General features: G+C 38.1%; 1 protein-coding gene across 1 annotated transcript in view; it reads right to left on the bottom strand.

The window, feature by feature from the left end:
• USP10 (ubiquitin specific peptidase 10) overlaps window positions 1–23,921 on the bottom strand; it is a 47,566-nt gene that overhangs the window by 3,580 nt on the left and 20,065 nt on the right. Inside the window, exons 3-12 of the mRNA XM_021541248.3 lie at window positions 21,469–21,514; window positions 15,915–16,940; window positions 10,324–10,415; window positions 8,704–8,813; window positions 8,217–8,272; window positions 6,944–7,047; window positions 6,130–6,229; window positions 4,757–4,937; window positions 2,295–2,460; window positions 369–513 (exon numbers count right to left, since the gene is read on the bottom strand). Coding sequence (XP_021396923.1) covers window positions 369–513; window positions 2,295–2,460; window positions 4,757–4,937; window positions 6,130–6,229; window positions 6,944–7,047; window positions 8,217–8,272; window positions 8,704–8,813; window positions 10,324–10,415; window positions 15,915–16,940; window positions 21,469–21,514 — 2,026 coding nt within the window. The remainder of the gene's footprint in view (window positions 1–368; window positions 514–2,294; window positions 2,461–4,756; window positions 4,938–6,129; window positions 6,230–6,943; window positions 7,048–8,216; window positions 8,273–8,703; window positions 8,814–10,323; window positions 10,416–15,914; window positions 16,941–21,468; window positions 21,515–23,921) is intronic.

The raw sequence follows: 23,921 nt of genomic DNA, 5'->3' as shown, positions 1-23,921 counted from the left end.
CACTCCTCTGAATTAAATTTGTGATAGATGTCCAGTATTGATCCAATACTGGCAGCAGTCTTGTACAGACAGGGACACTGATCCAAGATGATTATTTCCCATATTTGCCCTCAGCAGCCTGTATCCTTACTCTATAAAGCCACAAGAAGTTCTCATTGGGCCAACCCATTGCCTGGGAAGTGCCAAAGGCTTTGAGATCTTTCTTCATAACAAAACCCCATAAAATATTCACCCAAATTACCAAATTTTTATACAACGATGAGGAGAACTAAAACTTGTGTGGGAGAAATTAAAACACAGACACTCATAGGAAACACAACATTTTCTTTCCCATGAGGAGAGGGAAATTCTGTTCCTAAATCTTTTACCTTTGCTGATTTCCAGATCAACAGTGTACTCAATGTTCTTGATCAGCTTCTGGCATCCACCAGTCTTCTCATACACGAAGCGTTTGAGGTGTAGAACGAGAACGGGGGGCAGCTTTTCCAAGGTGAGTCTTCGACTGATCTCCACCTGACAGCATTTAATTTTTAGAAATCAAATTAATAATAATATAATTTTAAATATACGTATTTAAATTTAAACACATTAGCAGCAAATCCTCCAGATTTGCAGTATTAATTTATGATAAACTCTTGTTTGTGACTCGAAGCCCACTGGATCTTCAATCCTAGCATTGTTTCAAAGGAGGAGAACTTGGTATATTCAAAGAGAAAAATGTGAGTTATGACCAAACTTTTCTCTACTAAATAGTGATTTTTATATAATTATAATCAAACAATCCACAAAATTTCTGCCTGGAAACCAGGAGCTGAGCTCAGAATATCGGAACAAAAATGTTTTCCCTTCCTAGAAATGAAGACATGTAAATATTTCTCAAAATAAATGCTTATGGTTTTTCTCCATTTTTTAAATTGAGAAAAATCTTTTTATTGATAATCATGAGCGTATTATTTTTTAATACATGGCTTGATTCTGCAAGAACCCATGTGCTGAATAGACACTCATGGGGAAAAAGTATCATCTCTTTCCAAGGTTCTACAGACAGTATGTTCAGTGGGTTTACTACAATTTTAATACAAAACTCAACTATTTCAATTTAGATTTCTTTTGGAAAAAAAGATCTGGAAGACACTGTGTGTGCTTGCATTTCCATCCAAACTCTGAAATATTGCAGCACCTAATTTGAACAACCATTTCTTCCAACCCAGCACTGGGTTGTCTGTCAAAAACCTTAAACCATTTGCAGTAAAAAAAGAAAAAAATGAATGGCAAGCAAAACAAGATCTTTGTGGTAAATCATAATCAGCTTGCAAATGTTTCCTTCACATGGAAAACAACTGGAGGAATATATGTTCTGAATATTCAAGGTAAACAAATTTCTGCTATCGATCTTTAGCTTTCCAAGGAAAAGGAGCTTTTCTTTATCAAATCCTGTTCTCACTTGGAGGATTTTGAAAACTCACAGATATGAATGTCAGAGGGAACACCTACAACTCCAGAGTTTCCAATAGTGCACACGGAATTCCCATGTGAGCAACCCCTGCACACCAGAGATGCCTTTATTACCACTCACCACAGAAAAAAGGCAAGGCCTTAGTAAGGGAAGTTTAATTATTATCCTCCAAACTGCCAAACCAAAGGCATGCTTTTCCTCCTTGTAAGTACTTTTTTATTGTAGGTATTAATATAATGTATTATATGTAAAATAAAAAGTATTTACTCTGAAGAGTATATACTCTGCTCCTTTACTAACAGCATCTGTGAATCCCTAGGAATCAGTAAGTAATGATATGGAACATAATATTGTATATCTTTACAACAGTTCAGCCTATTAATATTCATATTATTAGTATTATTGTGTATCTTTACCACAGTTCAGCCTATTAATATTCATATTATTAGTAGTATATAATAATAGCATATTAATCGTTACATTATAAAACGTATAGTAATAATGGCATATTAATAGTAATAATAATATTAATATGGAGAATAGTATATTCTCCATTAAAATCCCCAATAAATTATTACATAAACTCAAACCCCAGCTATTTACAAAACTTACTCAAAAGCCACCTATTTATTTTTATTTATTTACTCAAAGCCAGCTATTTACAGGCCTGGCTTTGTTTCAGAGCTGCCATCTCACTGCTCCAGGACGCTCTGAAAAGTTTGTACCTCTTTTGTTAAAGCACGCTCCAACAACTCTTTGTAAAGCCAGAGTTCTTTGAAAACCCTTTTAATTTAAAAGTGCAGCACTTGGCTGTGAAGAAGGGGTGAGCAGAACACACCTCCTGCTTGGTTTTTGTGGTGTAGCCCTGCACAGACTCTCTTGCCACCAAGCTCTCCAAGGCATCCTGCACGGTGCGGATCTTGTCCGACTGGATGTCCAGCTGCAGGGTGAAGAAAAGCTGCAGTGTGGCAGATTCCTTGGAACTCTGCTGGTAAACAACAGATCTGTGGAGAAATAAAGAAAGCAAAATGAAATAAAGAGTGATTTTCAACCAGACAAAACCTTCAGGGAAGAACGAGTTACTTATATAGCTCAATTCATATTTAATTCAAGGAAACACATAGAAATATAAAGATTAAACATCAAGTTTTAACAATTTACTCCAATTTAAGTGATTTTAATATCTATTAAGAGTATTCTGAATGGGACTGTAACTGAACTGTTTTATTTATGCAAAGTTTAAAGAAAAGACCTGAAAATTTTGATAAGCATTTTTTAAAAATTCACCTCCTGGCTCGTTTTGTTAGTTTAGTTTTCCAACAGCTCTTCAGAAGTGCAAAGCGTCAGTACTATCTGTGTTCTACTATAAAAATCACAGCTGATTCCAGATTCTCCAATAAAAATACACCATTTTTTCAGTCACCTCTCTAAGACAAATTTTACAGTGATTTTAAAGTGTTTGCTTAAATCTTGCCATAGCAAATATAAACTGTGCTCCACTGAGGACTGGCAGTTCGTTTTCTTCCCATCATTTTCTGTATTCAGACTTTGTCCATGTATATTAATTATTATGTTGTTATATATCCAAACAGAATTATAATTAACACAGCTCTGACCCATTTGGCCATGCTGGAATATTTCCAGGTCAGGTAGGAAATGTTAATATTCAGGTTAATTTTAATGCTCAGGATAATCAAGAGACTTTTTTTATTCAGTCAAAGTCCTGAAGCACCAACACAAAGCCAGTGCAGTTTAATATTGCCAAATATATATCCTATGGGCTATGATTTCTCTGCAACCATGTCCCTTATTAGAATAATTACAAATCTCAGCTGGACATGTGACAATGCATAATTTTCAATGAAAAATTACTCAAGCACTGCAAGAATTCCCTCCTAGGAAAACTTTGTACTTTCCCACTTAAGTCTCAGGTTGCTTAGAAAGGCTTTATAGGCTGGGGTTTTTAAGTAATTATGCCTAAATAGATATTTAATAGACTCAAGCCTCTCAAGGACAGCCTAAAAACTCCCAAGCCTGAAGTTTCCTCAGCCAAAAGATGGCAATTTAAATCACCTTTTCCTCACTGCTTTTCTCATTGGATTTTTCCAGTTTCTGAAGCTTTCATTTAGTGGAATTCTACTGGCAATTTTCTATTCAGTCCTTCCTATCTCCACCCCTGAGGATGAAGCTTTCCCACATCCCACGGGATGCTGTTTCTGTGGTGAGCTGTGCCCTGGTGTGAAGGATAAATAAAGTGGTTGTGGTGCCAGATGTTGGATTGGATCCTGTGGTTCTGCTGCTCAGTGCAAGGTTTTCCCTTTTTCCAGCGTTACCTTTGCTTCATATAATTTTTTGTGTGCAGAAAACTGCATCATCTCAGTATTTTTAATATAAAAACTAATGGAATCGTAGATATGATCTAAACAATTGTGACAAATTCTGGTAAATATACCTGTGGTATTAACAGCACCTTGGGTATGTGAACCATTGATGCAGGACTCCATCAATACCTACAAACATCTGTCTGCCAAATTCTATGGAAAACATCATTTTATTTACCAGCTGTCTGGCTCAAAACCCAGCAGAATAAATAATTTCAGAGCATTTCCAAGGCAGAAGGCACTAGCTCACATTATTCACACTTCTAGACTCAATATCTGGCAACACAGAGAGTCCAACACCAGCAATTAAGTGTCTGTCTCCAATTTAAAAATAATTCTTCTAGTCTAGCAGTTTTTGTTCTGCTGTATGCTTTTAGCAAGTGTTTACTTGGCTTTCATTTTAAATTATACATCTCTCCAAACAAGCCAGGAGGCTTCCTTTCCAAAAAATATTCAGATTCTACTTTCTGCCTTTGTCTGGTATCAGACCTGCACATAAGCGACACGCCACGTTCTTTTCATTCCAGTAACATCTTGTAGCAATTTACATTTTTCCAGACTTCTTTTGCCTTTTAACATTTCTTTACTATTGAACTCTGGGAAGTATGAAGGGTCTGAATAACCTAAAATTCACAGTTTTATGTTTTAGTTCACTGTTTTACTGTCAAGATTAAACTGAATCTCATTCTCTCTCAGTATCCTTATTTATGACATGAGATAAGATGACTCAGAGTTCATAAAAATTAGGCAGTTCTAAAATGCTTTGGAATTTTTAAGATAATATTCAAAGCATAAATATCCCAAACTCCTTTTCCAAATGCAATTCAAAGATTAGGATCTCAGAACAGTGTGTTCATTTAAGACATTTTAAAAGACTCAGCCACTGCAAGTCAAGAACTTGTAGGAAGAACTACTGTACCTTATGTGACCACCAAAAATATCAGTGATTGGAGTCTGGACAAAGTCAGCCTGGCGAGTGACCGAGGATTTGTTGCGGGGTCCCACCTGCTCCCACTCGTCCTCGCTGCCTTCCCCCTGCTCCTCCTGCTCCTCTTCCCTGGGAACACTCTGAGCCTCGGGGCCGTTGGACACTGACACTTCTTCAAGCAACCAAGGAAAAAAAACAAAGAAAGAATCCGGACTGATAAAGGATTTGAAAGGCAAAAAAACAAAACAAAACAAAAAAACCAAACCAACAAAACACTACAAACGGCAAAAAAGCCCAACACAATTTTTTGAGGATAAAATGTTTTCATGCACCATCGTTTTAATTTAAAAAAGCGAACAAGCATATTCCAGGTTTGCTCCCAGCATGACACATCCACGTATTAACAGAAGGCAGCTCACTGATGACTGTATGCAAACAGCAACGTTTGATATATTTTTAGTAGTAAATTTATGGGGTAGAAAATTAGAAAGTCAAGTGTTATTCTGGCAACAGAATTATGCCATTATTAAATACAACTCCTTTTCTGCACAGGTATTTTACAGGGAACCCAAGGCTTAGCAAATATTTTCCCAGCCTGTGCCAAATTCAAGTTATAAACTGCACATAGCTAAGGAACAAAATACGGTATGACTTTATATCCTAAAAAATTTACCCTACCAAAGAGAAATTGGGTAACTGATCTGAATTCTTACTTGGCTAAGGCTTGCAGGATTTTATTTGTAAAAGGGGCTCAAGCTAAAGCCTCTATAAAGTAAAATGACATTTTACTCTGCATACAAACTCTAATAATTCTTTCAAAGTAAATTCGCCTCCAACTTTGTCAGCAATAATTTCATATAATTTAGTATGTTGGGTTATATTAGATGGAAAAAGAAAGCTCTTAACAGTTGCTTTATAGATCAGTGAAAACACACTGATGTATTTTTGAACTCCCAAGAAGAGTCAAAACCCACTGATATTGCATGTGTTATAAATGACAAACAAGACTGATCAACTAGAGTTAGCCCCAAATAATGCTCAGCTGGACTCAGAAAAATGAGTAATATTGAGTTTTGTTTTTTAGGAGAACCAGGGATGTGACTTGTTGTCATTGAGAGTATTGACAGAACCATGATGCCTTTCCAGAAACTCAGTACCTCTTCAGATCATTCATAAACTGGGCAGAATGGATCCACTGTATCCAGATTTTACCAAAATATTATTTGGTTATATGCCAGTCCTCTAAAACTTGGCATTCTGTCCCTATCTCAGCAACTACTTCAAGCATTACTCTTTATTATGGAATCACCACACAAAAACTGTATTTGAAATTAATTGTTTGCTATTAAAAAAAAGCCACTAACTTTCATTATGTGGAGAGAGAAGTTTCTTGAGGGTTAGCATTTCTTCATGTAGTCCATTGAGGATAAATCCCAAGTATTCCTCAGCATCCTCTTGCCTGCCCTGAACAAAAAAAACAAAAAAAACCAAAATTAGATCTGTGATATTTTCATGGTGTTCTTTTAACTGACGGTTAATGACACTGAACAAATCCAGCATTCTTCTATTAATTTAGCAAATAGTCAGCCTAAAGTTATGTCAAATAAACTTTAAATTTTATTATAAGACAAACTGTTTTCTAACCAGTTAAACCCAAACTGTGCTAAGCAGTAAATACATACGTCAATGCCACAATGGCTACAAGAATTCTGCATTTTTCTCCATTTAATGTTTGAGTTGGAATTTTTTTCTTTTTCATTTTTTTTACAGCCATTATTAAAAGCTGCTGTCAAGCCAAGGCCAAAGCAAAGGATGGTTTGAGTTATTATCTTTTCTTTATATTGAAATTAAACCTGACCTTCAATCAGCCTTAGCTGAATTCCTAATAAAAATGAACAACTGTTCATTTCTTAAATGTAAATCAATTGGTAACTCCATTATAAAAAGAGATGTTCTATTCCAACAGTAATTTTTCCTTTATTCTGACATATCCAACTGCCAAACCTGTAATTAAGATTTTCCTGTAATTCAGGTCCCAAGACAGTTGAGCTTCATTACCATGAACTCTCAATGAGCTGATTTTAGTGGCATTTGAGCAGAGCCTGAGCTTTGGCCTTGCAGAGTTTTAAGGACTGGGACTGCCCTGCAATTCCACAAGTCAAGGATTTGAAGTCCCACCTTTTCTGACAGACTTGACTTTATAACCGTCAAGAGCCTGTAAATGTAGGTTGGTTCAAAGGCAGCTCCTGGTCGGATGTCTCTCACTATTTTATCACCTAAAGCTGCAAGGTGAAAGAGAATTAATATAAGTAATAATAAATAAAAGGTTTTTTTACATTATACCTTAATAGTCTCTTCATAGATCACAGTGAAGATGCAGCATTTTTTTCACTAATAGTTTAATTGTAATTTTGGAGTCTTGAGCTTAGAAATTATAAGATACAACTCTTATTGCTTTAAAACATATCATCCTGCATAAACTTACAGATAGGAAAACTTCTAAAAAGATAAGAATATCAACAGCCATCATAAAAGAACACTTTTAGTGCTATTTGCATTTTTGCATTTCTTTTGTACTCGAAGAACACGTCCTTAAATCCTTTGTGTATGTGCAATTCTAACAGATCACTTTTGCTCACTGCAGAATAAAAAGCCCAAGAACAGCCTGACAAAATGTTCCACCTAATGGCAATACAAGGCCTCAGAACTGTCCTTGAAAACTACACAAGAAAATAACCTACAAGTAAAATAAGTTGCATAAGCCAGTATGATTTGTTTCACAGAAAGAAACCACAGAAATGTCTGAACTGTTTGGAAATCACTGGAACAACCAGTTCCTCCTGAAATTTCCTTATCATGTTACATAAAGAATAGTTTCAGGAATGTGCTTGTTTCTACAAGTTTGCAATACAACAGACTTGGCTTAAAATTAAGATTAAAGAACTGAAACCTTTTAAGATAATTTATTTGCATCCAAAAAATATGCTATTCCTCACTCCATAATCATCACTGAGCCTAAATATGTATTAGGAAAAATCAGGTATGTCTGAAGTTTTCCCACTGGAATCAGAAGCCAGGATAATATCCCTGCAGGCAATCTCCAACTGCTTAAAGGAGCTGTTATGGCCCCATTTTGTTCCAAATCAGTGAGTGTTCAGGATTTAAGGAGTAGAATTGAGCAATCTGATAAACACACAGCTGGAACTATGTAAAAAAGGAAGTGAAGGAAAATATAGGGAATATCAACTCATTTTCTTAGAAAGGGCATGTTCTTAGAAGGCATTTTCACAATCAAATGAACCTTCAACAAAATCTGTTCTTATTGCAGTTGTACACTTGGTCCACCAAACAGAAGAAAAAAATCCAAGGTGCAACATCTCCCCCCATGCAGATCTTTACCCCAAAGGCTTCTCCCCAGCATTTTCTGCTTTGTCCCCTGCTCCCAACTCACCTTGCTTTGCTTTAGGAGGTACAGGCATATTAGTGAACTCATTCATTAAACGAACACTGAAACAGAAGGGAAGCAACTGGACATGAGCAGCAATTTAACACTTAGAAGAACAAATAATAAAATTAGATAATTGTCATTCTGACTGCCAAAACAAAACAAAATCAAAGAATATCACAGAAATTTGGGTGACGTTGAGACATAAAAATACTGCAGCAAAACCCAGGTGTTGGGCTGGTCCTTGCACCTCTCACAGCTCATTTTTGCACATTAAACACTACACAAAACTGATACTCCAAAGGCAACAGGAATTATCTTTCTTGACCATCCAAGCACTTGTAAAACACCAAGTTCATTATAAAAGAGTCACCCAAAAGTACATGAAAAACTTCTGGACACATATCAGCTTCTATCAACAGCCATTGTTAGGTATTCCTGAATTAGTTCAGCCAGATCCCAGATTTTATTCCTTTTTTCCCAAGCTACTTACAAACTGTCTAGCATTGGTGTGGAGGTGCACGGCCTCTGCGATTTGGAATACATTGGAATGGACTTCATTAAATGATACATTGGAGGGCAAGCAACCAAGGCTTGCAGGGTCTATGCAGTGGCATTAAGGAAATATGCAGAAAATGGCATCTGTGTATTAACCAAATATTCAGTCATATGCAAAACCATAGGAAAAACAGAGCTGTGTTTTTATTAGGTAGATCAATCCAAGAATTTAACTGGAAAAGGGGATGAAGCTTTATCACAATGTTAACCAATAATGTACAAAAGTTGTATTAAAAAAACCCTCAGCATCTTGTAACATGCACTGATTTCACTGACATTTTAATCATGGCAAAAACTTTAATTCATGGGTAAGGAAACATTTCACCCGGAGCAGGAGAGGAAAAGAACTTTCATAGGAAAGACTTTAGTGAATTAACCATTTGAAAATTGGCAGGAGATAACCTGGAACACTTTTTCTGAGAAGAATGGAAGAAACCAGCGGAAACTTAATGGTGCTGAGTCACCCCCACAACCAAAGCAAAACCTGCTGAGATGTGTGAGACATTCTGCATTGCAAAGAGTCGGGAACAACCTGGAAAACCCCAGAGTATGCTGGAAGAATAATACTCTAAAAACATCACAACTTGGTGAGAGCAGTGAACAGAAATGCACCAAAGAACTGGAGGGAAAGGGAAATGATAAATAAGACCTCGATCTCAACAGCTGAAGAGAGAAATTAATTTGATCCCTACAGTGTGCAAAAACTGAATAATAAATTCCAATGTAAAACTTCAAGATGGAAAAAATGGGAGCTAAGATGTATAGTGTATATAACTAAAGGAGTGCAGAACTGGTTATGTAAGATGAAAGCTTTATTTAAGACAAAGTCATTAGCCTAGAAATAGTTTATTAGGATCTGCCATGATCAGCCTTGAAATTGGTGTTACCATTTTTTACTAGCAGTATCCCAAGCATCATTTGCAGTCAGCTGTGCTGACACAGGAGACAATTTTTCTTAATTATTAACATCATAATATACCATGGAGGGAAGGTGCTTTCTGTTCCTCAGGGTAGAAGTTATTTTTGCAAGGGAATACAACTCCAATTCATTAAGAGCAAACTCATCTTCCATATGTAAGCTTGCAGTAGGATTAATTTAAATTAAATGCTGCTTTATACAGATGATATGACAGTGACAACCTGCTCAGCACAAACCCAAATGATCCACTCTAAAACTGCAAAACAGAGCTCAAGTGTAAGAGCAGTTACTTCAAGTACAAAAGAGAAATAACCATTTAAATGGATGCACAGAGTCATGGGGAAACACTGCTAGAAATCACAAGGGTTTCAGTCAGGAGTTACAGTTCTGAAATATTTTGACACAGGTAACAAGCTGCAAACAGGATTGCAGGGGAACCCTGCACACCAAGTTCAATGATCCAAAATCCCCCTGGATTTCTGGCTGCTACACTTCAACATTTTAACTATAGGAGCAGGATCACGGAAAACAAAATGCTTTCATAAAATACTTACCAGAACATTCAAAAAAACCTCTGACAGATATAATATAAAAATATCAACTTAAGAGCATTAATTTTTTCCCAGGGAAGGATACAGCATTGATGTAGCACCAGTTTCCTTTGTTGATCAGCCCTCGGGGTTGCAAAGACACTGGTTTATGTATTAGTCTTACATTTTCCAGTATTTCTGCAGAATGAGAAACAGTAAATTGAGCATCAACAAAACTCTCATGGCCATCAAACAACTATCTGCTGCAGCACTGCAGAGCAGTTCAAATCAATGAACAAGATTCCCAGAACATTCAGCAAATGATTTCCACTCCATTTACCCACTGGTCACATTCCAAACCAGACGTTTTTCTTCCACTGAAGATCCTGGGATTTGGATCAGGAGATGCTGATACAAAACCGATAGCAAGACCTACAGATCTGGATGTTTGTTTTCCTAAATCCAGGTACTTTATTTATGTTGCTACATAGATACATACACACATATAAAATGCCATTAGCTGGAATCACTTGTCACCAGTTTTATGAAGTATTTCCCACAATTTTCTGCTTTGAAGAGGGATGAAGCCAACGCAGCAGTCTCAGTTCAGAAGTTTCACCATCCACTATCTTACAACAAAATCATTTCAGTGCAAACACAGACTGATGTGCTCCGCTCTTCAGAACACACTGTTTTATTTAATACTTCCAAAATCTATGAGATAACAGTCCTACATAATGTAATTCCTACTCTTTCCTGCTTTCAAAACCCAAGTTTAAAACTTAGAAACCACTGCACATTAGTCTGCCCCAGTTATGAAACCAAGAACAACAAAGGGAGCTTTTCCAGGAATCCTGACCTGTTATTTAGAAATCTAAATAAGAACTGTTTAAAGAAAATATTGGAGCTCATATATACTTTAAACTTGCAAAATAAGGTGTATGCAAGACAAAATACAAATTGCAAGTAAATACAGCAATTGTGTACCAGTGGGATTATCTATTTTTATAATCAATGTGAGGGGCTCTAAAGCTCTTATGTGCTATAAACTGAAAGAGTTTGAGCTGTTCACTACAGGACTAAAACAGTAACATGATGTAGGTACAAAAGCAGAGGTATAAAGCTGAAAGTAAGCAGAGGAGATGGCAGAACAGCAAACAAAATCCACATCCATCTACTGCCAAGCTATTTCCCTATCTATAAGATCATATTTCCTGCAGATAACATCAGTTCTAAGCAAAATTGACAAAAAAAATAATTCAGTTGTCTATTACATAAAGAACGTGCCACCTGAAAGAGCAGACAGCAAAGAAATGTAAAATGGAATATGAGATAGCACAGATGCATAATAAGATTCTTTTCTAGTGAAGGCTAAAATATGTTATTAAATTACTGCTCAAGTACTTCAGATTGTATTGTTAGAGCAGCAACATTTGAATTGTGTTCACACACAATATTTCTGTTAACATAATTCATCATTGTTGAAAACAAGGATAAAAGTAACGGGAAAAGTTTCTATTTTTTTGTGTCTCTCAATAACATTTTACATTAACTCTTTTCTTCCCTATTTTTGCATCATGCTCAATCACGATATTAAGAGGACCTTTAGCATCCTCTTGTGGTCACAAAGCAGCTTTGTGAACTGGCTCCAGTGCAGTTCCTGGGAGTTTTGCTTCTTTTAACAAAGATTTGGGTTTGTGTACAGCAATTACATCCAACAGCACATTTCCAGCTTACATCAAATACACAGTAACTAAAGAACTTCTAAAAGTGTATCAGAATAAAAATAGACTTACAACCATGAGAACATTTTAATATTTCAAAACCTGTTGGAAAGCTCATGTCATCTCCCAGAAAACGTACTTCTTTTGGAGTGTACTGATTTGTGAAATGAGAAAATGTGTAGCTATTTCTGTTGGCAAATGAAAAGCATTTTGCTGAAGCTCATTCATTGGGTTATTATAATTTTTTTCAATTTTTTTTTTAACAAGGTGATTCTCAAATCACCTGGTTAATTTTTTTAACCAGGTGATTCCCTAACAAAGCAAATCCAGAGTTTAAGGCAAGAGAAGCCCCATGGATATGGTGTCCATGCTGAAGAGATAAGTTGGTTACAAATTAGGAACTGAACACTTGGCTAAAGGCCCTGACTGAGAAAATATTGTCTCTCTCACTCTGATCTTTCCTCAAATCTGGACAATGCCTAAAAAAATCCCAGGACAACACTGCTGGATGACCCTAAACAAAAGCATTTCTGTAAGAATGCAGTCTGAATGTAGAAAAGGTTGTATTTCTGAAGATTATAAAACCCCCAGACCCTGGATGTCTCCACAACTCCTTGCTCTAGCATTTACCTGCCTTTACAATGAGAAATGTTCTACTATATAACATAGGAACACCTTTTATACAATCTGAATTAATTTCATTTTATCATTAGCCTTGGAGAACTGTGAATCACCATCTCCTTTATGAATTTGTTTTGTAAATTCGGATTTACAACCATGGTCGTTCCAACAGTATCATCTGAGACAAAATAAATCTGAATATTTCATTTTTGCCCATATGGTTTTTAAATCTTATTTCCATTTTTGCTGCTGCACTATGAAATTTTCCTTCAGAAGGAATGCCCAAAGACAGCCACTGCATCAAGTCCTCAACAGCAACAGCAGAATTAGTTATTTTCCATGTTTTCCACATAAATTGGTATTAACACACAGTGGGGGGGAAAAAATATTTTGTCTTCTTCAGCTGTACTAAAGACACTCATTAATTCCCTAGAACTTCTAGATCTTTTTCTCTAATATATCTACCACTAGTTCTTCACATTGTGCTCGCATTTTGTTTCTGTTCCGGTGCCTTCCATACTTCCATTTATTGGATTCCCTTCCTCCTAATTTAAAATCATTCCAGATTTAGTCAGATCTTAGAAGTTTCTGTTCTTTGATTCATCTCAAATCTTGCTGCTGTAAATAGATTTTATGGGCACTGTTACCTCCACCACCCACAGTGAAAACACTGCAAAAAACCACATTATTCAGAAAATTGTTTTAGATTCCTTCACTGCAATTTTTCCTAAGATCATCAAGAACAGTTAAAAGAATACTGAGATAACTGGTATTTTTCCAATTACTTATTTCCTTAGCTTATTTCCAACATTACATAAGGCATTATTAATTATCAGGTTATAATTGTAGGGGACCAACTCCGAAATGTGGCAAGTAAAGCCTTGAAGAGTCATATTTTTTACCAATATCACTTATAACCTTACTATCCCTTAGGTATTAATTATTAAAATGTTTGTCCTAGCATCTAAATTAGGCTGTGGTGCATACTTACTACACCTGTCCCTTTCTAAACATGCAAGTGCAGCACCTGCAAAGCAGATACATCTTGGACACTTGCTAAAATTACCTCTTCAGTATTTGTTTCTCATGAAGATCAACGTGAAATTTGTCTGATCTATTTATTTTCTAGTCCTTACCTTATGTAGCTTCTGTCTTTAAGGCTAAAGGAACCTCTGATGTCTGCAGGCTGAATCAAGCAGCATTAAATTATCTTCAGGGTGCCTGTGAATCACTAACCGCCCATGTAGTAACTGCTGAAACTGAACTACAAACCAACAATTTGTCCCTGGAAAAGCAACTTCTCATGTGCTGAGCATCTGTTCCAAATACAAACTGTGCACAAGGACCTTGGCACTCTAGCACTGGGTTGTTTGTTAATTTGATTTGTTGATTTTGCCTGCTAACTCAAGATGCTTCAGGTGTAGTTTACCTGTGTCCAGCACCCTATGGCAATTGTGGTTTTCAAAAATTCATTCCCACTGGCAGGAGCTGAAGCTGCTGAATTCCCAGCAAATCCAACAGGAGCATCTCAACTCAGCCACAGGGAAAACAAGGAACACCCCTGACAAACACACAGAGCCTCACACAGTGATGATCACTGAGGCAGGAGATTTGAAATGAAATACAGAACAGAGCAAATCATGAACTGAAATTCTTGTAACACATTTTTGAGTGCGGGTGGATGAACAAAGTGTTCAGGTACCTGTTTTCCAAACAAGACAGAGAACACTCAAGTACATATAAAGAAAATAAAGAAGAACACCTTTTTCCACAGAGCAAAGCAGTGATCACATGGCATTCAGATCTTCAAGTAAACATTTTACACTGGTATCAGCAGCATCTGAATTACAGGAATTGCAGCAGTAACTCCTACCTAAATCAGCTACAATGAGCAGATGCATTCCTTTTATCTATACTCAGATTACTCCTCTGCCCAAGCAGCAAGCTAATAGTGAAGGTGCCAAAACTGGGAAAAAGTTACATTTGTGTTTTACTACACTGAAGACAAAATAAAAAGCTCTGCTCCCACCTGGTGGCAAAAAATAGTACAGAAACCGTGGAAGTCTAGAAAGTTAACTTACAGCTGGAACAACTTGGACAGGAGAAAAAACCTTTTCCATTTATGGCAAGCAATCCTAGCTTTATGATGGTCACAAAAGTTTTAAGTTAAAAATCATTACCAAGTGATAGCTTGAGATTTTAAGACAACATTCTCCATATGGGTTCATACAGACTGTATTCACCTTCTTATATATATATATATATATATATATATAGTTTTAATACAGTGTTTTTGACACCTAAGTGGGAAATACACTGAAATATAAATTATTCTGACAGCTTTTCTCTCAACAGACAATTCTGAGTAGTGAAACCATTGCTGAGTAAGGAGGGAAGGAGAGACAACACACAATTGTGGGCACTTTGAGCACCATCTCCAGGTCAGCTTGTATTCAGAGTGGAAACCTGACTTGAAATTGTCACTTTCAAAACAGCATTGTACCTGTAAATTAGCTTGTAGCATAAACAGCAGGACACTGCACAAAGTCTTCTCACACATTGACCACTTCACAGATTCAAAATAATTACCAATGCACCCAAGCTGGGAGAACTTCACCATTTCTGGTTGAATCTGCACAACCAGCCTCCTGCAGTTTCTAGCATTTCCCATTAGGAGCACAAATATGACAGGACCAAGAGTCAAAGCTTTTGTATCACTCATTTCCTGTCCTGATGTCCCCTCTGGACAGCTCCCTAGGGTTATTCTTGAACTGGAACAGCTAGCATTGGTTATGGATAAAGAATACTGTTAATAATGGTTAAATTGGAAGGACAGACTCCTCGAGAAGCATATTAGTAAATGTGGTATTTCCTAAATTGAAATTTCTGAAGCAAGATGTATGTAGCCATTACACTTCAACTGCTGTTTAGTGCCCAGGAATTTCAGCTACTTAGGTATAAATGTAGTAATACTCTTCTTGTAATGGAACACTATGAAACTGTAAATAGTGGATAATATAACACACCATTTTCTGAACAAACTTAATATATTCTCCTTTTCATAGCAGCACAGCCTGTTTGAAACCACATATCACTTCCACAGTCTGTTTGACAAGTTATTTGAGAAGCAGCAATAGTTTCCCTGTATCTAGCATAATAACATGGCAATGCCTGGTTGGAATGTTTACTCAGGGGGATACAAACTGTCTAATTCAAATGACATCCTTCATGCAGTGTTTGAACAGTCAGCTCATTACCAGAGGAATGTTCTCTATCAATACTGCACACTCCTGTTGACAAGCAGAGCTAACACCCTTGCAGTGTAACATCCACTCGTGTGTATTAACTATACCTGCAATCTTTATGGCTACGGGATCCTCTGAAACTGGAACAGGTCCCTCTTTGACTTCAACCTGTTTTTCAGGGACCAAAGGAGATGTGGCAGGAGGGGTATACTTAGTCTCAACATAGACCACAGATGTGGAGGCAGAGGGCTTGGAATTGTGAAAAAGACTAGCCCACGATTTTGCAGGCTGATTAACAGGGACCGATCCTGCAAGTGGGACCGTTGCCTCAGTAGTAGGTGAAGCTTCCTCAGGCTTAGCTTGGTCTGAGTCAGTGCTTTCCACAGTGTGCAATTCTACCCCATTGGCAGCTGTGTCCTCACCAGAGGATTCAAGTGTTTGTCCATTAGTAACGCCAAGAGTTTCAGTAGTATCAGTACCAGCATAAGCCTGTACAACAGCTGTCCTTAGGGGGCTCTCTCTGACGGCCTCCGAGGGGAGGCAGAACTGTTCAGAATGAGCAAGGCGGCATACCTCGGGCTGCCCCGCAGTCCTGCCGGGGGCTGCGGCGCCGGCGCCGGGCTCGGCACACGCGGCTCCGGCCAGGAAGTCCACGGAGCTGGCGGGGCTGCTGCAAGTCCTCGGCGTGGCCAGGCAGGGGAGGTCTCCTGCCAGCTCCGCGTCCTCCGCGCTCAGGCTGTTGAGTCCCGCGGCCGAGGCGTGGCCGTTCACCAGCGCCTCTGGGGCAGCCACGCCGTCAGGGACATCTTCCAAGTAGCTGTAGTATCCAGGGGGTCTTTTCTTCTTCTTCTTCCGCTCCCTCTGCCCAAGGCCCCCAGCCAAGGCGTCGTTTTCGGCGTTGGAGCCGCTGTCCAGAGCCAGGGTGGGGTCACTGAACTGGCAGTCAATGGAGTTGTAGTTTGTGTCGCTGAGAGCATCGTCTGGGGTTTTCTGAGCAGGTGCACAGCTGAGAATGAATTCTGGAGCCTGAGGATTCAGAGTACTCGAAATACTGTAGTCGGTGTTATTTAGGACAGATGACTGAGTCTCGATAACTTCATTAACACCAAATTCAATTCTCTGATACTCTTCCCCTGGACAAGAGAAAGCAGATCTCAGTTAGAGAATGACACTGAATCAAAAAGCTATAAAAGCAACAAAAACACTCTCCTACTTTCCCATAACTCAGGAAACAAAGTACGCTCCACAAACAAAAGGAATTCTCATTCTCAACCATGACTTTCAAAAGATTATTTTCTTAAAGATAGCAGAGCATGATTCAGGCTTTCTTAACCAGAGTTATGTAATTTCCAAATCACTGCACAGCTCCTGCATGTAATCTCTATTAAATTCCCCTTGTAAGAAAAACTATTAAAGTCCAGTGTATATAGGAATAACCTGCATCAAATTAATTACTGGATAATTGCCTATAAAATATGGTGTAATACTTAATTCCACGCTTTTTTCAAGCCAGTCTGTTCAACTGACAATTACAAAATCCAAGCCTTTCCCTTTTTAACTTTTCCATATGTGAGGCTTGTTTTTTAAGGGGCTGGGTTTGGTTCTTCCAGTGGGATTTATCATAACCCAACATAACTGAAAAATACATTTATTAATTGCATGGCACAGTGCAATTAAAGCTTTTGAGCCTCCAGGCTCATTTGTAACTTCTTTAATTTTATCACAAATTGATTACTATGTAAGAGTAATGATACATATGAATCCAGGATTTTATGACCCAAAATATAACACATTCCTCAACATAAATCAGCATTCAACTTGTACACAGAAGTTGTACTGAAAACTTATGAACAGTTTTTTCCTTTTATTGATTTATTTATTTGCCCTGGAACGAAATATTCTCAAGGCAGGATGCAGTATCACAAAATATTTTTAGTCACCAAGTTTTGCAATTTCCTGAAATTTATTTATTGATATAATGTATGTGTGCTAAGTGGCAACACTGAGTACTTCAGCTACAACTATTTCTGTAACTACTAAGTAAAGATATAAAATTAATCAAACAGCTTCAGGAATTTTGAAAGTAAGCTGGAATTTTAAATCTCTGCAGGTCTTTATGATATACATGCTATGTTTCAAAGACATTACATTTTAATATTTTGTGTTTCCTCAACGATGGGAGCTAAACCACACATTTCCAATTCTTAAGAATTACTACAGAACCAACCAACATTAGGTATTAATTCCAAAGAAATTGAGTGGATACAGCACTAAACTTTTAAGATTTTGTGCAACTTACATTATGCATGACATCAACAAATAGATATTTTCAAGTACATCACAGACTCACTTAAAAATGAAATGAATTTTTTTTTAAACACAACAAAAAGCAACAAACAATTCCCAGAAAATAAGTTATTCACACACCTAAGGAAATAATCCTCTTGGAAAACAATCTAGTAGGGAATATTTTGATATATGACTGTCAATATAAGAGTTTTGCAGTTCTGGATATTTTCCAGAAAAATCTGTTAACAATTATTTTAGCTTTAAAAATGTGAAAGGAAGAAGAATCTGTGTTTTTTAATATCAAATGAAGAGTAACAAACATTCAATGTGTGTTGAGGTCTAACTTATCCATACAATACCAACATATTATGATTTAATGGACAAATTATAAAGATGTTAATTGCTTTTCTGCATTGATCAATTAATCTGACTAAATTAGAAGCAAACAGGTCACATATCAATTTCAACCTTGCTGGCAGTCAGACTAAAGGATTCTTTTAAAAAACAAAAAAGGGTAGGAATTCCACACACATCTTGGTTTCTCTAAATCATCTTAGGAAGAGAGAGAATTTCAGATTTCTAATTCTTTTTCCCCTCTCCCAGTGAGAAAGCATTTTAAACACCCTGCCTGCCATTCACCAAGCACTTCTGCAATCACTGCCGAGCCATCAGCACCCAGAAGAGAGGGCTGAAGTTCCTTTTTTAAAAAATCAGCAGCCTGGAGCCAGAGAAGGGGGGAAGCTGTGCCTGATGTGCTCTGGGAGAGCTCAGGCAGCACCTCCTGCCCCAGGGGCTGGCAGTGCCAGGGCCTGAGCTGGCTGTGCACACACAGCTCCAAACTGCTTCATCTGAGTGCAAATTCAAACTTTTAGGGGCTTTAAGGGATATAAATCAACAACAAAACCATTCCTCACTAGCTCATCTGTTTCTGGAGTGACCCCTCAGCTCAAGCATGAGCCAAGAGCTGGTTCTTTCTACCCCTTGTTACAACAGCACAAAACACAGGCAACAACTGGTAACATCCAATATTCCTCCAACCTTGATACAAATGACTTATTTGGCACATTTCAAGTCCCTGCCAGTTCAAATAATCCAGGACTACTTCTTTTCTAAAATCCAAGTTCAAGAAACTAGTAATTGCTTCAAAACAAAGAATGTGGTTTCCCTCCATGGGCAGTCAAGTCTATCAGAGGCCAAGGTAAAAGCTGTCACCTCTGTAGCCCTGTCCTGCTCCTTTCTCCTCAGCAAGCTCCCAGCATTTGTGTGACCCAAAACTAACCTAGCAAAAAACATCATCTAAGGGAGCATTTTTTCTAGTTTTGGTGAATTTATCAGTTAATTGTACACTAAAGAATCACAAGAGCCCACTCAGGGCTAGTGGAGAGCAGAAAACAGATCCCTTACAGAACATCATAGGCTGAAATCTTGCCAGGAACATAACTGATGTAACATTTAACACACAAATTAGAAAGTTACAGCTGAGCAATTTATCTTTGTAACTTACAGCAGGATTAGAATAATAAAAACCAGTAGCTATTGTACAGTTAGTTTGTGGAATGACTGGCAGAAGCTCATTTGCTGTAAGATTGTGTCAAGTTCATTTGAGAAAAATAAGAGGCAATTTTTTTTCTTATTTGTTTTGACTTTCCACTTTGCTTCAGGGCATCTTTGTTTCAATCTAGTTCACAGCTCTATTTCTGAATGGACTGAAACAGATCTCTGTGCCATGAACAACATGGCACACATATTGAAACAAGCACCAACAGATGCTCCAAGGACAGTCTATGTACATCCCCAAAATCTGTGAATGCACAGTACTAATTAGTGTGAACAGAGTTCTGCATATTAGAGCTTAAGCCATGATTTGATTACTCCTAGTAGGTGCTAACAGATATTCTGATTCTGTAATAAAGTTAAACACTGAAGAGATAAGTACAGAAAAAAAATGGAGACCATGGGGAATGGTAACATGGTAAGTGTGTGTCATCAGATATAAATATTCTGCATAACCAAGCATTCCAGTTTAGTTTGCACAGCTTCCTATGCAGCCACCACAGTGATAATGTGCATGCACAGTACAGTGCAAGCTTGTTAAAGACATTTTTCAAGCAAAACCTAATTTGCTGTCATTACCTAATCTCAGAGCTGGGAGGGGTTCTCTCAAGGTCTAGGAATGGTCTGAAAGACATTTGTACAAACCATCTTTCTGTATGGCTTGTGAACATTAAAATCTCAGTCTGAAAGAACAAAACTTAAACCCAGTTAGACAAAGAAATATATGACTGGATGCTCCTGTCACCAACAGACAATTCACACCACATGGTCTTTTTAAAGAATCTTTCTATATAGAACTACTCAGGGTCCTAAAACTGGTCCTGTACTAAATAAAACTCCTGAATTCTCAGAAGTGCTGCTGATCTGCTCTCAAATGAGACCTGTGGTCCTTCTTTCTGACTGCCTTTCTTGTTTATCTTTAAAAGGAAGGCCAAAGTCTCTAAGCACAATGATCAGGCATTCTTAAACACTGATGTGCAGTTTGATCCTCTTCTGAGGAATGTTCAGTCAGATACTTCCATGATTTTCCAAGGAGATCTGGAGTCATTTTCATATACATCTGTCTAAGTCTCAGCTTCCTTGCTCTCCTCTGGTTCAGGGAGCAAACCAAAAACTAATTTACCTGCAGCTAAAAATTCTGTGGAAGTTTGGTTAAAACTATTTAGAGTGAGGATCCCCAGGCAGCTCCCACCTACCTGTGCACTTCTTGCAACTCTGAAGTAAGGTCAGGTTTTAAGAGGTATGGGTTGAGGCAGAGGAGACCTGTGAGTGTTACAGCTTTAAAAGGGGAACTCTGCAATTTATTTTTAAATCAAGTCACACTTTCATCAAGAGATTTAAAAAATACCAAAAAAAAAAAACCCAAACAAAAAAACAAACAAACCAGGATTCTTCATAAAAACAGCCAAGCCAGGCAGAAACAAGAGTCAAAGGAAGCACAGAACAGAGCACTGCTTGCAGCGCAGTCGTAACTGTTAGAAAATACTCATGCTATGGCTCTTCAGCCCCCCTTGTTTTCACAGCCACATCCCACAGTTTCCACAGGACTCTGACTGTGTGGTAGCACAGTGAAGGAGGAATAAGATGCCCACTGTAATTAGCTGAAGTCCAATGCAGGATTTTCAAAATCTCTCACAGATATTCATTCAATAAAGTTTAAAAATCCAGTATATAAACCTGCCTAATATATGCCTGTGTAGGTGCTGAGCACGTTGTAACAATTGTATTTAAAGGGAGGTTACAGTAAATCTCAGGAAAGTGTCACAACCTTGAAGTTTAAAAAAAAAGATCTTGATTTCTTACCATCATGAAACTTACCTGTGGATTTAATACCACATGAAACTGTTTCATTGTATGGGGGGAGCTGTACAAAAAAGAAATGAAACTTATTTAAAGGCACAGCAAATCTATGAACATTTCATATCAGTTTCATAGGAAACATCCAAATCCTTTAAAAATAACATCATAATTGAGATTTGATTTTCGGAGAGGATGCCTTGAACTCATGCTTCTATATTTATCAAATCCTACACTGCAGCTCCAGGCGTCCTTGCAGATTACCACAAGCACTGAGAGATAAAGATTATCTTGGGTACACACTACAAGCTCACCAACCTCTCAATAAATTCACATCCCAGCATCAGCATCTTTCTTCATCAACTCATTTCAGGATGAGGAACATATCCTCTTTTTAGACAAAAGCTGAAGACAGACCAAGTTGGGAAAGGATTAAACCAACTTTTGCACAGCCAACAATCACACCTAAAGCTTTTGACTCCCAACCTGCTCCAGGGTGGCCCTTGAAATGTTTCAGCTAAGGTGGATGCTTGAACACTCTGATCAGCCTAAGCATAAAGTACCCAGAGCACAGAGTGTGAATACATCTTGTACAAACACTGCCGTGATTTCATGGACTCGGGGCTGACAGAACCCTTGCTATGGTGTAACCACAGGTGGGCAATTCCTATCCCCCCTCACCCGCCCCTAAACCTCCTGAGCAGCTGAGAGTGCCTGCAGAACTGGCAGCCATTGCCACATTGCATTCCAGCAGCCCCTGGAGAACGTGGAACTGGTTCTGCAGTGGGACAGTGCAGCTTTACAATGCTATTCTCAACAGTAACTCCGATGCTGATAAAATAAAAGACTTCTTTATTGAGGCTTTCAATTCCCCAAGCTACAGATACTCACATATCACCTTTTAATGCACTGCAGACACCACTGCATCAGAAACAGCAAGAGAAGTATCCCTGAAATCCCACTGCAGAAGTATGTTAAAAACCCCACATGCTATAAATCCATTTATGAACCTCAATGCATCTTAATATATCATCTTTTTAAGCAAAAATGACAATCAGTGGGCCAAGCTCCATATTAATTTTGAAGACAGGTTCAATATAATTTTAGTTAGAGCTAAAAAAATTACTCTAAATGTCTGTAACAGTTTATGATACACCTTGCAATTTTTGTTTTAATCCAAAGCAAAGCCTTCAGAGAATAAGAATATTTTAAGAAAGTAGTCAGCCTCTTGGTCCCCAACATATCTGATTAACCAACAGCACTCTTGCAAAGCTGACTTGTTCCATACAACTGGGTCATGTGAACCATCCCAGCCAACAGGGAAGAGACCAAACGTGTCAAAAATGTCACATGTAAAAGAGAAATTTTAGACAACAGAATATTGGGTTGGAAGAGACCTTCAAGACCGAGTCCAACCCAGCTGTAACACCTGAACTAAACCCTGGCACCCAGGCTTGTTTAAACACACCCAGGGATGGTGATACCACCACCTCCCCAGGCAGCCATGCCAGAACTTTATCACTCTTTCCATTAAAACCTTCTCCCTAATATCCAGCCTGTATTACCCTTTAGAATTAACCACCCTCTTGCCAGAGTCCCCCTTGGGTCTGTGGTTAAGGGACCTCAGAGGGACAGCAGCACATGTGGGGACTGTCCCCAGCACAATGTGTGTCAAACATCACTGCAGCATTATCATCTCTGGCTCGTCCTTCTTGAATTTCACCCTGTCTTTTTCAGACCAATTTTTTTACACCAATTAGTGTAAAACTAATAAGCATCGTTTTTATTTCATCATCCAGGTAATTAAAACATTGAACTGAACCAGATCAAGGACAAACTTAAGGAACATCGTTCAACAGCTCTTTATTTTGATAGCTAACCAGTAAGTGGTACACTGAGAAAATGAAGTCACACTGGTTCTGGTGCTGCAGGTTTGTACTTTGAGAACAGCTTTGCACAAGTCAAGATATGACATTTTCATCATCCCCAAAGTGTTGAAAAAGCTGATGGGGGCACTTCAGGTGACACAACAGGGGATGAAAATGTGCCCCTGCTCTGACTGCAGTTGTGGTGGGAGAACAGCAGGATCATCACAGCTAACAGGAATTACATAAAGATCTCTTCTGCTTCCCACAGACATAGCACTCCCCCAAAAAAGAAGAAATGCTCTTTTTCCTGTCTGAACTTCCCTCACTCCCCACCCCACCCCATTCCCTTCGTGCCCTTTCATTGTTCAGCAGTTTATTACACTAATTATCCTTGGAAAATTAAGCTACAGGAAAGTAAGTCACATTAACAATGGTTTCTAAACTGTGACAAAAGGATTTCCCCATCCACGGCTCAAGTGCTCGTTTCCTTTATGTTGAGAGGGCAGGATGGAAGCATGACTGAAATGTCTGAATGGAAATGTCTGGAGGAAACACATGGAAATGGACCCAAAGGAAAATAATTTTTCAAGTCTGGAGATGATGACA

This window comes from Lonchura striata, chromosome 11 (assembly GCF_050655825.1).
Source record: "Lonchura striata isolate lonStrDom1 chromosome 11, ASM5065582v1, whole genome shotgun sequence".
In the NCBI taxonomy this organism is placed as follows: Eukaryota; Metazoa; Chordata; class Aves; order Passeriformes; family Estrildidae; genus Lonchura; species Lonchura striata.
This window is presented reverse-complemented; position numbering and strand designations above follow the sequence as displayed.